The sequence below is a fragment of the Labrus bergylta genome, chromosome 10, assembly GCF_963930695.1.
Source record: "Labrus bergylta chromosome 10, fLabBer1.1, whole genome shotgun sequence".
NCBI lineage: Eukaryota > Metazoa > Chordata > Actinopteri > Labriformes > Labridae > Labrus > Labrus bergylta.
In genome coordinates, this window is record NC_089204.1 from 24,523,353 (window position 1) to 24,540,277 (window position 16,925).

Here is a 16,925-nt window from a genome sequence, read left to right on the forward strand (position 1 = left end):
CTAACAACTGTGACGCATTTGAAGGTGGAGTAAATCTGCAAATTCAGGTTTTAAAAAATTGCATTTGGCATAAACAAGCAGGTATAAGTAAATCATGGACACATGTGAAAGGCACACATCTGCTCCTGCTCTTTCCAGTCCCTCATGCCTATTTATACCTGACTGGAATGCCAGTGAGTGACTGACTGACACATAAACAGACAGACACACACACACTGAGCTTTACAGACAGGGCTATTGTTCTCTTACAGGCTAAACGAAGTCATGTGCACCTTTACAATATGCTCCAGATTGAGCATGCAATACTGTATATGAAGTGAAACGGTAAGAGAAGACAGAGGGACACTATCAAGGAGTTTCTGTACCACACACACACATTTACACACACACACACACACACACGAGGTTAGAGTACAGATGGTACTCACAGTCTTTCAGTGTTGCGGGGGATATTCCTTGGCATGGTTTTGAGTCCCAGTCCATGGCAGTCCACTGTGGTGCCGCTGCAGGTACACAGGGCAGGGCAGGCGCTGGCTTTGCCCATGAGCAGGGCAGAGAGCATCACCACCCACATCCAGAGCGGCTGCCCGGCCAGCCTGCCCATGCCTGCCCCGAAACAGACTCCTCTGACGGGCATGTTCATCTCCTCTGCAGCCTTCCTCTTCTCCTGCAAAACCACTTCTTTGTCTCTCTGCAAAAAAAAAGAAGTCCTCCCACACCTCGCAAGTCCTTTCCAATAATTGTTTGTGGTGAATATAAATAGAAAACTCTAACAAATGCTAATATTTTCCTTTAAGCTGTGAAGAAAGCGAATCCTTTTTGTTCTTTTAGATTTCTTTTGATGTAGGTATGATATCCACCACAGTTTGCTGATGTTAAAAATTGAAAAAAAAGCTGCTTTCTTTCTCTTATTTTCTCCTTGCAAACTCTTCCTCCTCCCTCTCTTGTCTTTGTGGAGTTGCAGAGCTCTGGTGTGCACACGTCTGTCCTCCTCTCAGTCAGTCCCACTCTGCTCTGCCTGCCTGAAGAGAGAGGGAACAGGGAAAGAGCAGAAAGAGAAAAAAAAAAGCCAGTCTCTTTCTCGCTCTCTCTCTCTCTCTCACACACACACACACACACACACACACACACACACACGCATACACACACACACACACACACACACACACACACACACACACACACACACACACACACACACCAGTCATCCATCACAAGGATCTACAAATAGCAGAGCCCCCGACTCCACCCCTACCCCTCCTCCTCACACAACCCCCCCTACCCCCCCAGAACCCTGCCTGAACTCACTCTCATTCTGGAGATCCCTCTTTCATTCCCTTGATTCTATTCACAACACAAATCTACTCCAAGTATCTTTCTTTTTATTATTTTTTGCACTCACTTCACCTAGTCTTTCTCTCAGGTTTGCCTCCAGGCGGACCCCCCAGAGAGGGAGAGACCTAACCTGCATGACACTGCATAACCCCTGCCCCTGAAGGGAGAGGGCTGTGGGGAGACCGGGCTGTGTGAGTGTGTCTGTGCGCATGTAACGAAGGAGAATCCACCGGGGAGGAGAGGAATCAACACCTCAGTCCTCGGAGGCAAAAAGCGGGAATAAATAACCCGTAAATGTGGGCCTTAGCATGTAGATCAAGTGTGGCTGCAGCAGGGAAGAGGGGTGGAAAATACACACACACACACACACACATACAGATATTCAGGATCTGTTGGGAAGGCAACCACAGCTATAAAAAGTAAGTCAACACTATATTTTAAGATCAGCATGGGCACAGGAACAGAGATTATATCCTAATATATACAAATGAAAAGTCAAACAGCTACTCTCACAACCATACCTGCTCTGTTTTGTGGATTTATGGCACGAACTGGCAACACAATCCCTCTCTGAAAGCCAGCAGAATGCCTTCCCTGAAAAGGACTCAGAGACAAAAACTGGACCGTGTTGAGAAGGGAAAATTGAATGATAGGCAGCGTCTGTCGGCCATTATTTACTTTAAAAGGAATTCCTAATAAATATAAGGTTGACATTGAAATAAAACAGTGGATGTATTAGAGTCCAGCTGCTGCTGACAGCGTAATTGTAGCTTTCAGTAAAGTTTTCCAAATGAATATTGATTTGCAGTTTGTGGAACTGTAAATTCGCATTGTGGATGTTGGTAGGAAACAGACCTATTTCTTTTGGAGTCCAGTCCAGAGTGTATTGTTCACAATTATCCACGTGATAAAACAAAGGGTTACACTTTAAACTAAAGCAAAGAAAGAAAAGTTACAAAGAAAAAAAAAAGAGCAGTCACAAGCACTTTTTGCTGACTTTCTATCGAACCAATGAGTAATGATAAGATCCTCAATATCTGCATACTGATCCCCTTTATAATGAAGTGATCTTTAGAAATGCTGAATCTGCTTCTTAGTGGCACAAAACCAATGACAGACACTCCGGTCATTTTCCTATTGTGCATAAAAGTGTATTACGCCCCCTTCATGTGATGTAGGACTTTGTATTGAGTTGCAACTTTTTACTTTTAATGGGGTGATGCTTGTATGCGGTAATACTGCAACCAAGTATGTGACAGCGTGTTATTGATTCAGGGTCATTTTGCACACAACTCAGCATTAATCAAGACCCATGTAGAGATGTGGCTAGAAACTCTTTATTACACACCGATTCATGGACTGATCTGCACAGCATGTAATCTAATTGTGGTCCTTTTAAAGATGTATTTCTCTAGAAGTTGCTATAAAATTCTTAATTTAATTTAGAACCTATTGGGACCTTCCCCCCGTCTCATTTATTATTTGTCCGTTCTTTATTTGTTCCTTTGCTTGCTAACCACTATCAGGTTTAAAAAAAACTAAAAGTCACTCATAGTTGGATTATAAACAATAAGTAAAGAGGAAAACACATGACCCCCTTAGTCTTGGCCGTACTGGACTCAGATTTATGAGAATAATCCCTTCCAATGTAAACAACAACAAGTAACATTTACCGAAATACCTCGCCAACTTTCACAAAGAGGAAGAGACAGGGAATCAGGCTGTGGAGATGCAAACAGAAACTTTTGTGTGCACCTGTCTGCCTTGTTGCTTGACCCGCTTGGAGCATATACAGTATGTGCACATTCAGGTGTCTACACACACACACACACACACACACACACACACACACACACACACTATATTTGCACCTCAGGGAAAGAAAAAGCTGCATCTGTCCCAATAAAAGTGTCAGAGCAGTGTAGATCTTGCCTGTATGAATGTCTAATTAAAGAGGAGACAGTGGTGTTTAGTGGTAATGGGGGGTGGTGGTAACGTCCCTCAGCTCTCACAGAGTCGTGACAGGATTGCACACAAATACACAACAGGAATTATTCTGCTGCTCTCAAAGCCGTGGGAGGACATGCCAGCAATTAACAATTAGACCGGGAGAGGAGAGTTTGCAAAACACGAGTCCCCACCAGCAAACTCGCTCTGAGGAGGAGCAAACTGCAATTAATGTTGAACAGCATCCAATTTAAAAAAATGCAGTATTCCTGAAGCCTGTGGATTTAATAAATATGATCCTACCGCCTGTACCCTAAGGTAGAAATCAAAGCAGCAAACTTTCATCAAGAAGTAGCTGGCAGCTGCCCGTGTCTGAATTAGCTCCTGCATGCTTGATCGAGAGAGAGGGAGAGAAAAGAAAAACAAGACAAACCTAAATTTAGCATGTACAAAAATCCACAGCATGCTTCAAAACCCAAGTTATTTGTATTTCACTCTAAAAAGAACTGCAGCTCTGTGAGGAGGAAAGAAAATATCCTCGACTAACCAATGATTTAATTTGTCTAAAAGAGTATCTGAACCCTGATTTGAATCCTGTTTTTTTTTTCACTTGAACACACATCTGTTAGTGAAATACCAGAATCTGTAGCTCTAGACAGATGTAGCTCCCACTGACAGGCCTTTTGGTGCATACATTTAAAATACAATCACATCCACTCATCTTATATGCTTGTGGCTTTGTGTGCAGCCCAGATAATGTAAAGTTGATTACAGTAAGACCGACTCATTTTACAGTCATCACGCTCATTCTGCAGAAAGAATGCTAAATGAAACCCCTCCGGAGTTTTGGCTGTAAAATAATCCTATTCCTATCATGGAAGCTTGTCTGTTGTATATTTACAGGACATGAGAAAGAGCAGGCCCATTCTCACAGATGTTTACAACATATACTTACAATACCAAACATGCATTGACATGGACACCATAATGACACACTGAGACATTCCTCCTATTGTGGAGAGCTGCCTGCGCTCCGACTATCCACCCACTCACCCTCAAACTGCATTAAATATGTCCAATATGGGCACATACAGCAATTTCATGTTTGCCTTTAGTAGCCTTTCATATAAATTATAATATCTATTGGTCATTAAGAATAAAACTGATTTCAGTTTTGTTTTCATTTCAGCAGTTTTTTTCTTATTTGCTGCATTGTAGTCCATGACGTACTCTTAATTGTTCTCGTTTTAATTATAATGCTGTTGTTGTTTTTTGTTGATGTAAAGCACTTTGTGAACTTTGTCTGCGAAAAGTGCTATATAAATAAATTTAAACTTACTATCTTACCCAACCTATGAAACAGTTATCGGTAATTTGTGGACTTCTTCAAACTGCAGGATAAACTGACATGTCTGAAGATTGAAGAGGTCAAAGATAGAGAATCATAAAGAAACACTGAATGTCTTCAAGGTAGATTTTCTGTATTTAAACAGATTTCAACTTTTGAGTTTGGTTTTGTAACTTTAATTTTTTCTTATTTTGCTAAATGTGAAGTGTTCACCTTCATGCTTATGATTATTAACAACACAAGAAGTGGTGAATGACCAGATTTTTCTCACATTGCCAGAAGTATTACCATTATCTCCATCTTAAATGGATCAAATTTGTTTTGTACCTTTGACTGAATGATTTGCAGCTAAACAGCACCACCTTGTGGCTGTGAGTAAAAGCTGCATACCAAAGCCTCAGAGAGCTGCATGGGTCATTAAGAAAAGAGGCACAAAAGAAAGATTAACATGTATAAATTAAACTAATCCCATGTTGTTACACTTCAAATGAAAACAAAACAACAAAACTCAGGTGTTGTCTTTTAATCACAGTGAGTTGCATAGCTTCAAAGCAGCACCAATATCATCATTTTAAGACCGTCAATGAAGCTGACCACCTCAGCCATCACATTATAGTTAAACGGAGAACGCTTTGCAGAGTGACCACTGAAGTGAAAACTGCGACAGAAAAGTTAAGACAACAAGGAGGTTTTTAAAAAGTGGCGGTGGCTCAAACTCTCCCAGAAGCCTTGTATTGTAACCATAGCAGAAGACAAACAAGTCATCCTCCTTCATTTGCATTCAACCAAACACTGAAGATTAAAAGATAGAATAAAAATAAAATAAAAAGTCTAAAAAATATATTGCTTTAGAAATCAGTGTAATTTCAAAGATACAAATGTATTAAAGCTATAAAAAAAACCTACATGTTGCATAAGAATCCAAACTGGACTTAAAACAAAAACTAGAATATAAAGATGCAAAAAACAAAATGGAGTTGAAAGTATCAGTAGTTGAAAGTATCACAGCTTTGACATCTCAGATTTTGGTTCAAGTGGAAATAATTAAAGAGAGAGATATAAGAACACAAACTCTGGCCTTCAGTTTGCTATTCCCCATCCTTGGCTCTTCCTTCTCTATGAATCCCTTATTCTACTGACCATTTCAACAGGAACAGACATTTCTGCATACTCATAGAAGCTATCAGGTATTCTAAAAGAAAAAGCAAATGTTAAATAAAAAAATACAGTAACTTCAGATATGTTCACGTTAAGGCACATATTTCCTAATTAAAGCTTTAAACAGTCTGCAGTCTATTAAGTCTCACTAAGATACTACTTCCAAATTAAGTTATCATTTAAATATAGAAGTCTGCTCACTACATTTCATCAATGCACTGCTTCCAAAGGTTGGAGACATGCATCTTCAAAAATAAATACAATGAAGTTTGCAAATTAAATAAAGCAAGTTTGAGTCGAACGACAGAGCTTATACCAGCAAAAGACTTAAAAAATAAAAGAATCCATGTTAGTTGCATTTTGCAGAACATTTTGAATGAACAGCAAACATGGAGAGTAAAGATGAGGCTGATGAAAAGAGAAGAAAAGTGAGAACTTGCATCGGCTCAAAATAAAGCGTGTAACATCCTCCTTATTTTTTATGCTCTTTATGAGCTTAAATTAAACGCACAAGACAGCAAAGAAATTCAGGTCATTTCTTTGTTATCAAGGCAAACCTTTAAGGCTCTTTAAGAAAAGAAACAAAAACAGATGAACATTGTGTCAAACCAAACCAGACAGCGTCTTATACTGCTCAGTTATTACGTCTGATCAAAAGGATCATCATTGCCCGCTGATGTAACAAGTCAGACTTTGATTGTTCCAGTTGGGAAAGTTCTGTGACTGACGGTCAATCCTGGAAGAGATGAGGAGAGACAGACGAGAACATGAGTGCACATTTGAACCTTTCAAATAGGCATAAACAGAAACGTTAGATGACGACCCTGAAAGGCCCATGGATCTTTAAGCAGGAATACAGGAACTGGAAAGTACCATATATCTAAGTACCTCCTTTAGCCAAACGTCCTTTGCTATAAAAGGGAGTTAACTCATGGAATACACCTCCTACCGAGCTTAAGACATACCAGAGTTGCCAACATTTTAGAATGTAATTGAAAGAATTCCTTGAAAAAATAACCAATCATGTAGTCATGTGTCAGTATGGTGTTAGCGGGGGAATGGGGTGGATGGAAGGTATGTGTATAGATGTGTCAACCAAATGTAACATTGTTTAGCTTTCTCTGTTAGCATGTTCTCCATACATTTCCATCATATATGTGTTTTATATTGAAGGCCTTTTTCAGGGATGGGCATTGGAAATTAGCATTAGCTTGTAAATAAAAGGCTGTGGCGAAGTGCAGTGGGAAATTGTTGTTCAGTGCTCCGTGTATACTGCATCTATCTGACAAATAAACCAGAGAAAGGAAAAAAAAAGTGGGAGTGGGTGCATGTAGAAATCAGCATATAATGACTGAAAAACAACTTGTTATGAGCTGCTGACACTTTTAGCAGGGCATTGTGCAACAATTCACCTTTGATTGTTTTGGATTAAAAAAAAGAGAATTCATACCTACTGGTAAGTGTTTCTTACATATTCACCATATGCATAAACATAAGGAAATACAATTCTAGGTCGCTTAGGCTCATTACTTCTAAGAAAAACCCAGCACAAAGGAAACTGATTAAAGCAAAGGAGAGAAAAATCTATTTCTAAAAATATAATGGAAAGTTGAAGTAAATGAGAAAAATAATAATAGAACATATAATAGGTTATGTCTGAAGCAACTCAAATACAAATCAGTGAAGTGTCTAACTGTAGAGACAGTGGATGTATTTGGCAGCAACCCTACATGTGGTCTCTGGAGGAGTTAGGGGATCTGACCGGCACAGATGGAGCACACTGCGAGCCTAAGGGCGCTCTCACACTAGAAAATCTGTACCCTGCTTAGGCACGCTTCATCCATAAAGTCCACTTCGTTTGACCACTTTGCCCTGTCCTGCTTCAGCACTGGACAGTTTATGCACAGGCACACACACTGTGGACAGCCTTCATTACCGAGAAACCCCAGAGTGTTCTGGCTGTATCTGACTAACATGACTAAGCCACAAAGTCAGTAAAGTAGCTGTCATGTTCTCTGTGTTGTTCTCAGATGTGCGGACACCACTTCACAGCTTTTTATTAATATTTTTTTAATTTTCATGTTCGCCTGTCTTGTAAACTAAGCACGCTTCATAATTACATAAAGCCATTCATGCGTTGTATTACGACATAATGTACAAGAGGTAACAGTCCTCAGGCCGCATGCTGTGAATGGCTTCAGAGTCAGTGGCAGCAGGTACAGACAGATTCAGTGCCGAGCCTCTGTAACAGCCTACATGATTGATCGCTATCTTATACAAGGTGCAGTGCATTGTGTTGTCTTCTTGGTGTGTGTGCAGGTTGTATTTACCCATTCACAGCGCGCGTTTTCTCTTCCATGGCCATCTACTGAAATGCTGGGAAGAGGACTCTGCTGTCGGCTGTTTTCTTTCTCTGTTGAGGATTGGCTTCCTAACACTTTCCTCTGTTTTATAAAAAAAAAGTGTTTATATATCAAATGGTAGAGCAGTAAATCAACGTAAACAATAGAATCTGTAAATATTCACAGTAAACAAACATGTTTGGTATTTCAAATCTATTCTATCTACCTTTAATTTACTTGCTGTGTTAGTCTGTTCTCATGATGACATTTTAGTTCAGCCATTTCAACAATGTGGTGAAAAAAAGAGAAGAATAGAACATAATTTCTTTCAACCAACCTTGATAATTCCACCTAAAGAACGTGAGCGCCAATGTTTCCTGCTGAATGGAGTACGAGAGTCCGCTGTAGGAGTCAGCAAAGGCTGCTTTTCAAACTAGAAAACAAAACAGAAAAAAAAAACACACCTTAAGGTTCAGAGTCTAAGAAGTGTTATGTTCTTTCTCCTCACAACAGGTGGCTGACCTACTGTACCTGTCTGATGAGTTTCTTCTTTTTGGCAGACTCGGGCATGCTGTTGACCTGCTCGTACAGCTCTCTGAGGGCCGATTCGGTATAGCTCTGAGTCTCACAGGACCTGGCGCTGGAGGTGCTGCTGACCTCCCCTCCCATTGTTCTCAGCGAGGGAGACGGGGAGGCAGCTGCTACTGCGGGCATGGTGTCTTTGGTCCCAGTACAGAGTGTCAAGTCATCCTAGAGGGTCGGATGTAGCATGTGTCGAGATATTGAAATCTGTTATTTCACTTAAACAATACCCTCAAGCTTTGCAGTGGCAAAAAATTAGTCTGTGTGTGCGTGTGCTCATACACTGTGTGCACATGTGAACGCAGAACAAATAGCTGTTCAAATCTAAATACTGAAACAGTACACAGAGTTTTCATATAATCAGGATTTTAAACTCTCTCTTTAAAGCACATGAACTTGGTTGAAAAAAAAAAAAAAAGGACAAATTGAATAGAAGCACTCACCTTTGACTGAAGAGTTTTCGATCCTGTGTAGTAAAAGCGAGTGTATTCTTTGATGTATGGGGGTGCCTTCAATAAAAGCAAGCTTATGTTAATGAAAGGGCATTAAAGAAATGATTGGAATAGAGTAGTATAGATTAGCATGATTGATATTTACAAAAGGTATAGCCTTGATATTTCAACTGTGAAGATTACAGTGCATGTGTGTGCGCGCGTTGCATAAATAGTCAATGCATTTGAATCTGAAAGGAAAAAAAACACACCTACAATCAGGTTATTATTGAGCCCTGATCGCGACACTTTCCATTGCCTTTATGAATCTTTCTTTCACATGTTAATACTGTATTCTCTCTCCTTTCCTCGTTTGCATTTCTTGTAATCTTGGCAACAGCATGGTCACTTGTCACAAGGTGTTAATAACGGTAAAGAGGAAATAACAACAACAATATGAACCAAGAGAGTAAACCACACTACCCAATCTGGGTATGTATTCCCATGATATCTAAGTAGAAATGTTTGTTTTGTTGAGATGAAAGTTCAGTTAAGTACAGAATATTATTAAATAACATTAATATTATAATTATGTTGAGGTTTGAATTGGACAGAGAAAGGAAACAACATATGACAATATGTGCAAAAAGATGCAGGGAGGGAGGAACTGTTCTGGAGAACAGGTTTAACATGGAAAATAGTGCATTGCAAAAGAGCCTAGAATCCAATGGAGCTTCGAACAAATGCACACCAATGCAGATCATAAAAGTATTTATAAATGCAGAGCAGCATCGTTAACGGAGTCTGGCTTGAAGGGAGCTAAAAGTCAATAAGTCTACACTATAAGCCTTTATTTTCATGCAGTCCTATTAGTCATCATTCGGCAGAACTCAATTTCCTTAATGGTTGACAAAGTGCTGGAGCATTTCTGTGTCCATTACGGGATTCTTAATGTATTCAGTTTCCATAGCAGTGTAAACAAGTGCTCGACTTCACAGCCAGGTCAAAAGAATAGATTGATGCAGTAGGGACTTTTTCTTTTGCCAACGGTGCCAAATGAATGTTGAAATGAGAATATTTATGACAAGACGGTAAGTGGCAGATAGCAGTTGAAATACCAAATCCAACCTGGAGATAGCATTTCAGCACATAGAATATTTATGATCATCCACAATATCAACGTTTTTTTGTGCCACTATAGAAAAGTGACAAATTGCTGTTTTTAAACTATCATAAGACGTTATGGCAATTATAACGATTTGACCCCCTTGCTCGAGTTGCCACAACACTCAGATGTACGTGGCTCTGGACAAAAGCATCTGCTTAATTAAACTGTAGCTGTCACTCCTGTGTGGGTGATGACTGATTGATCATGACAGATGACAACAAACTTTTAAGATCAAATTTTGGGAACAGACTTTACAACCAGAAATAATAACATAAATCTCCACATTCTAGCGCTGCTGAGTGCACTTTGATAACTGCATGAATGAGGAAATTCTCATTTCGATCACGTCTCTCTGGTTCAACAACAGCAGAGAGGCGGAGATTTGGTTGAAGGAAAACTTTCAGCGAGCAGTTTAGGCTCACAGTGTGTTATTACAGTGACTGATGGAGAGAGAAAAAGGATCTCTGTGACTTACAGTGAGTTCCTTCAACTTAAAAAAAAAAACAATTCATAAAACTCCAGAGAAAGATGTTGTGAAGCTGCCTACCTTGAACAGTTTTTGGGAGTGCCTGATGAGGAACGCTACATCTTTATTCAGCTTCTCGATGTTCCCCTGCAGGTCACATGCCATCACCTGCCACGCGAAAAAATACAGAGTAAAAGCTCGATAAGACAAAAATACAAAGTAGGGGAATACCAAAATATCAATTTACTTAACTATTGCAATATTTTATATTATTGAAACTAAATCAAATTGCAAAAAACTGTTTCTGTTTGTTTATCAACAACAACTCCCAATTCCCGTATAGTCAACCGCAGCGCGCGGTTTTGCTTTGTTGGACAGCGCGTCCTGCCACACAGGACGCAGCAGAGCACAGCCATGACCAGCTGTACACACATCACAGGAGAACTACAAGATCATGCGAATATGAAAGCGCAGCATATTTGAAACACAATCATTGAAGTAGAGTGGCAGTAAACGGCAGCGTAGTACGCAGCGCTGACGGATTTCCCCGCGCACCGACTATGTGGAAATTGGAGGTAACTGATGTGAGAAAACACTGATTCCTTTGTGATGATTGCACAAAAAATGAGTGCACTAATGTTAGATAATGTTAGTCTGCCATCAGACTGTTTAATCAGACTATTTAACAACATCACCACCTCATGCTACACACTGTGTGTTTTGTTAATAACAAGTTACTGTGTAATTTTACATTTACATTATTGTATTTTTTATTTATTTAAATGATGTAAATATGTTTGATCTGTTTCTTAACTTCTATTTTTATTTTTTGTAAGTATATTCCCGTCCCCCGTTTTCTGGAGCTGCTGTAATGCACAAATTTCCCCCACGGGGGATCAATAAAGTATATCTTTATCTTTATCTTTATTTTAGAGGGATGGAGACAATGACGTGGTCGGGGTGGCTTGGACAACCCTTGAAGATAGGCCAACCCAGATGCCACCTCAAAAATCCTATGCTGTGATTGGCTACTTGCCTTGTCTGACCATTTCTGAACATACAGATTCTTTTGGTGTGATTAATGAATTAAGCTAAAAGGATATACTGTATATGTTTCCATTATCTTGTGTTATAAAGTAGATATGATTCCTAGAAAGGGTAAATCATGGGTATTAATGTGTGTGTGTGTTTGTGTGCTTATCAAACTTCAGGCCACCCCTGCATAAGTCAGTGAACCAGTTGCCCCCCCCCCCCATCAAAAAAGTATGGACACCCCTGGATGGTGATTAATATAAATGCAGATCCACTGTCTCCATCGCAAAGATCAAATGTTCTTGACACCTTTTGCATGTTGTGTTGTATATGAGACTTTAATTTAGTTAGAAAGGTAAAAAAAATAAAAATCTTTCTGAACCGGTTCTTACATTTTTGGGCCAGAGGATGTGAGGAGCGAACATTGTGGCTAGATTGAGAGCAGACATCTTGTTGACGTGTTGATTGCGAGCTGTTTGGAACAGCAGGTCCAGCAGCAGCTTTAAGAGGGTGCGGTTGGCTGGTGGAAGCAGCATGAAAAGCAGCTGATATGCTTCAATCTGGCGTTCCTTGTCAGGCATTTTCGTTTTATCCCCCTTTTCATCAAAACGAGTCAGCTCTGGACACAGAAGATAAAGAATCAGTACAAAAGAGCAAGGGGCTCATTTCAGTTTCATCTACAGGAAACAGTGTTTTATCTTGAGGCATGAAAATGTATGAGTCAGCCAACACCTCCAATCTTCAGGTGAGCACAGTAGTGTCTGTGCGTGAGCAGAGGCTCTGGCAGCTCTCCCAGGTAGGCTTTGAGCAAAGTGGCCGCATCGTTGGGGTGGAAGTCGCCTGTGTCTAGATCTATCTCTGTGCCGGCATTCAGCATCTCCCTCAGGGCTGCCTGCCTCAGGCTGTGGCCTGGCACTCGAAACAAACCCTCCACATGAAGGTCTGAGGAATGAGATAGAAAGATGGGGAAAGACAGCCGAGGGGGGGGGGGGTATAAGTGTGGGGGTGGTGGGTGGGGAGACACAGAGTGAAGCCGACATGAGGAGTCAAAGAAACAGTGGGCAGAGAGAAGGAGTGAATGAAATGGAAGAAGGGATACAGCAGGAGCAAAGTGCTTTCAGATTAATTATTGACCTAAAGCGTTTGCTCCCTGTGTCCACTTTCAGCAAATGACATCATCGCTTTCTAGAAATAAACCATGACCTCATCATGCTAATTCCTAGCACTTCAACTGAGTTAAAGAGCAAATAGTATGTGCCCTCAACACAAGAGATGATAGGCTAGCAATTTACTCACTTTTACTCAGGTATTCAATGAGCTGATAGATCTGGGCTATTCCTTCTTCAGTTAAAGGTGCACCAAAAACCACGCCTTTATCTGAAAGACATCAAATGCAGAAATAAGACTTGAAGATATTTCACTTCAACAAAATGTACAAGGAGAGAATCATTAGACTCTATGAAATTGGTAGTTAGTGTGTTTTGTGTGTGTTTTCCTCCTTATTTATGTGGAGGTGAAGCCAATGATTCTAAATTGTCAGATTTGTTTCATGTTGCCATGGTATTGGTTGCCAAGCCATTGGAATTGGACAGACCATCTAGATATTTCTTTCTTTTCTTAGGAAGGGGTAGGAAAAACTTAGATTTATTCTTCTCCCCGCTCCTTTCCGAACATGGATTGGGATAAATTACAGATAAATTACCAGGATAATGCCCACCAAGCTGCTCCGCTATTTTTTTTAAAACTATGGAACAGATAGGAATCAAGTGGGTTTCCCATAGAGTTCAGAAGGAGCTTGCCACGCACCAGCTAATCAAAAAAAGAAATATAGCTACCCAGCAGTCAATTAATAAATAGCATTGCTGTATCCGGGTAAGATTTTACGACAGAGGATTAGGGCATTACGTTAAATTATTATTATTTTTTTTTTAATTTCGAGATTATTCTCGTAAATAAAGTCGTAAATTTACAAGATTAAACCACAACACTAACCATAATCACACACACAATCTCCCACCAGGGAGGGCAGATAAGCACCCCTGCACTAAGAAATGTTGTCAATAAATAGTTTTATTTGTACTAATTTATGTGTCTTTTATCACTCTGAACTCAAGCCCTGGTTTTGTTCTTTTTATGGCCAAAGCACTTTGAAAACCCATATTTTTTAAAGATGCTGCATATTGGTTCACTGGTTTGCTTCATATCTCAGTGAACAGTTTGTTTGTCTGCTGGTGCACTGTTTTTGTTTTCTTCATTTGATGAAGTGTTCTCGAAGGAAGGTTCAGGGTGAAAAAAACCCCTGAGAAGTTGCAGCCATAGATGCAAATAATGAGCTGAAATTCATTATTACGTTCCCAAAACAGCGTTGACTCACCCCTAACCTTTAATTCATGTGCAAATTAAACCTTTCCATAAATGAATGACGTCAATGGATGAGTAAGTGTCAATCAATGAAAAGATGAAGTGGACAGTGACGTGGTTATATGAGTTTTTCTTTTTCCCATTTCCAACTCTTTTTTTTTTTTTTACTTAATGGATATTGAATACAGCAGATGCTCATACCAAGCATCCAAGGTTTCTCATGATATTCTTTTTTAACAAATGTACAGTGTCTTTGAGTTTCTGAAAAGTGCTTTATAAATAACATATATTATTACAATTGTATGTTGTAGAGCAGAAGAGAACTAAGATTTGTGAATGATTTCATTCCTGCAATAGTCACATAACAAGAAAATAAACAGAAAAAATAAATAATTAATAAACCTGCAAATAAAACTGCTCAAAAACAGAATGGCTGCCTGAATTCAAAACTTGAGAGCCCTGGTTTTGTTCTTTTTATGGCCAAAGCACTTTGAAAACCCATATTTTTTTAAAGATGCTGCATAATTAAAGCTATTATTATTATTATTATTATTATTATTATCACAAGTTTTGAACAATGTTAGCACTTATTGTGTGATTATCTCAAATCTTCAAGGGCCTAATATAAATATAAATTAAGAGGTCTTAGTCGTCATCTAAGGTATTTGTGCCAAAGCAACATCCTAACACAAAGAAAACAACAACAGGTGTTGAACACAGTGTGTGTCACAGTAACACACTAATGGCTCTGTCGTCTACCTTTCCGTTTTAGGAAGTTCAAGGAGCGCAGAAAGTTGCTAAATATTTAGAAATCTTAGCTGAATATTTAGAAATCAAAGCTCAATATTTAGAGTCTTAGCTAAATACTTAGAAATAGTTGCTAAATATTTAGAAATAGTTGTAAAATATTTAGAGTCTTAGCTAAATATTTAGAAGTCGTTGCTAAATTTAGTTTGTATTTATATATATTTAGCTTTGATTATAAATATTTACAATCTCAGCTAAATATATAGGATCAAAGCTAAATATTTAGAATGTAAACTAAATGTTTAGAAACGTAGCTAAATATTTAGGACATGTATTTTTAACATTTATATATAACATTTAACATTTAGATAAAACATTCAACATTTAAATATAATATTTAACATTTATATTTGCCAATGAAATTATTTTTATATTCGCAAAAGTAAATAGGACAAAGTTCACAAATATTTCTCTATATGTGAATAAAAACTGTTTTTGGTTTTTTTTAGGGCTAAATGTGGAGAGATGTTGTTGTTGTTGTTGTTATTTGTAGTGTGCGCAACTTTACAATAGGCGCCCCATAACCAGAAACCACCAGGTGTTGAACACAGTGTGTGTCACAGTAACACACTCATGGCTCTGTCGTCTACCTTTCCGTTTCAGGAAGTTCAAGGAGCGCAGAAAGCTGGCGGCGGAGGGCACCTTGGCCTCAGACTCTCCGGTGAACTGAGCAAATTCCTCCCCTGGCAGGTCAATGAGTCGCGTTATGTTGCTCAGGACTAAATCCGTGAACACCTGTGGGTGCTCATGTCTCAGCCGCTCCACAAAGAAGTCTGGGTTAAATATCACAGGCTGGCTCGCTTCTGACTTCCCCCGGCTGTTAAACACACTGCATTTTGTCTCCCTGTTTTGGCAGAAACACAAAAGGTTGCAAAATAACTCAAGGAGAAAGTAAAAGTTGTCATGTAGCATAAATTAGCGCAGTGACGTTAGCTACTAACATCTGGTTGCTAGGTTGGCTAACATAAGATTAAAAAAAAAAGTTACTCGACAAAAACATTACTATAAATCCTCCGAGAGCACAAACACTTCATTTTGCAATTTTAAAACGTGTTTATCGACAACAATTAAGCGATGAATCGGTACCTTCTGTTAAGTTTGTGATTGTTTTGGGGATCATTTTCTGCAGCCGCCGCCATCTTCCAGTTTGAATCTTCCGCTGCTTCATTTTTTAGTCCCGCCCCCGACGTTTTGATTGGCTGAAACGTACGTACGTCAAGACAGCGCAACTGCAGGGAGGGAGGTTCCCTGTACACATCACATTACCCGATTTAGCGCAAACACATGTAACACAACACATTCGCCATTAAAAGGTATTAGGCTGTAAAAAATAAAAAATAAAAGACTCCTTTTATGAACTAAGATTAACCTTAATAACATGTATTTAACTTTTATTTTACTTAATGATATGGTTTTATTTGAAATCAAAATACTTTGTTGTATAGACTTATATTTCTTCAATAATGGGTTAAATATAGCCTAAATTTATTAATAACTAAATTAATTAATTAATTAATTAATAACTAAATAACTAAAGTTATTTTAAAAAATTCCGGACGTCATCTCACAACCCCCCTCTTGGTGTCTAGGAACCCCACTTTGGTAACAATGTGTCAAAAACAGAATGGCTGCCTGAATTACAGTAAGAGTAAAATTAACAATATTTTGGTTTGACGTTATGAGAACCTGACAAATGCTAGTTTCACATAGGCTCCTCATACTGTAGCCTAACTAAGGTTATGTGTTCACTGGTTTGCTTCATATCTCAGTGAACAGTTTGTTTGTCTGCTGGTGCACTGTTTTTTGTTTTCTTCATTTGATGAAGTGTTCTCGAAGGAAGGTTCAGGGTGAAAAAAAACCCCTGAGAAGTTGCAGCCATAGATGCAAATAATGAGCTGAAATTCATTATTACGTTCCCAAAACTGCGTTGACTCACCCCTAACCTTTA

The 16,925-nt window shown here is 39.0% G+C and overlaps 2 protein-coding genes across 4 annotated transcripts in view; both read right to left on the reverse strand.

Moving 5' to 3' along the window:
• The window catches only part of slit1a (slit homolog 1a (Drosophila)), a 100,748-nt gene extending 99,660 nt beyond the window's left edge, over window positions 1-1,088 (reverse strand). For 2 of the 3 annotated variants that reach the window (XM_065959420.1, XM_065959419.1), the window contains exon 1: window positions 429-1,088. In XM_065959420.1, the coding sequence (XP_065815492.1) occupies window positions 429-643 (215 nt within the window). In that variant the 5' untranslated portion in view covers window positions 644-1,088. The remainder of the gene's footprint in view (window positions 1-428) is intronic. The other variant, XM_065959418.1, reaches the window with a different exon arrangement.
• A 4,050-nt stretch (window positions 1,089-5,138) lies between these two features.
• On the reverse strand, window positions 5,139-16,172 carry LOC109990754 (rho GTPase-activating protein 19-like). Its single transcript, XM_020642962.3, has 11 exons — window positions 16,064-16,172; window positions 15,568-15,821; window positions 13,106-13,186; window positions 12,542-12,751; window positions 12,202-12,428; window positions 10,859-10,945; window positions 9,156-9,221; window positions 8,662-8,880; window positions 8,468-8,563; window positions 8,119-8,232; window positions 5,139-6,524 (listed from the first exon to the last, which is right to left on the reverse strand). The coding sequence occupies exons 1-11, from the start codon at window positions 16,114-16,116 to the stop codon at window positions 6,519-6,521; spliced, it is 1,413 nt and encodes a 470-aa protein (XP_020498618.3). The 5' UTR covers window positions 16,117-16,172; the 3' UTR covers window positions 5,139-6,518.
• Window positions 16,173-16,925: the final 753 nt, after the last annotated feature.

Coding starts and splice junctions, on each gene's coding strand:
- LOC109990754 (XM_020642962.3), bottom strand. CDS start 16,116: ATGGCGGCGGCTGCAGAAAATGATCCCCAAAACAATCACAAACTTAAC. Junction 9,222..10,858: donor ACTCCCAAAAACTGTTCAAG/GTAGGCAGCTTC, acceptor CTTTTATTGAAG/GCACCCCCATACATCAAAGA. Junction 8,881..9,155: donor CGAAAACTCTTCAGTCAAAG/GTGAGTGCTTCT, acceptor CCGACCCTCTAG/GATGACTTGACACTCTGTAC.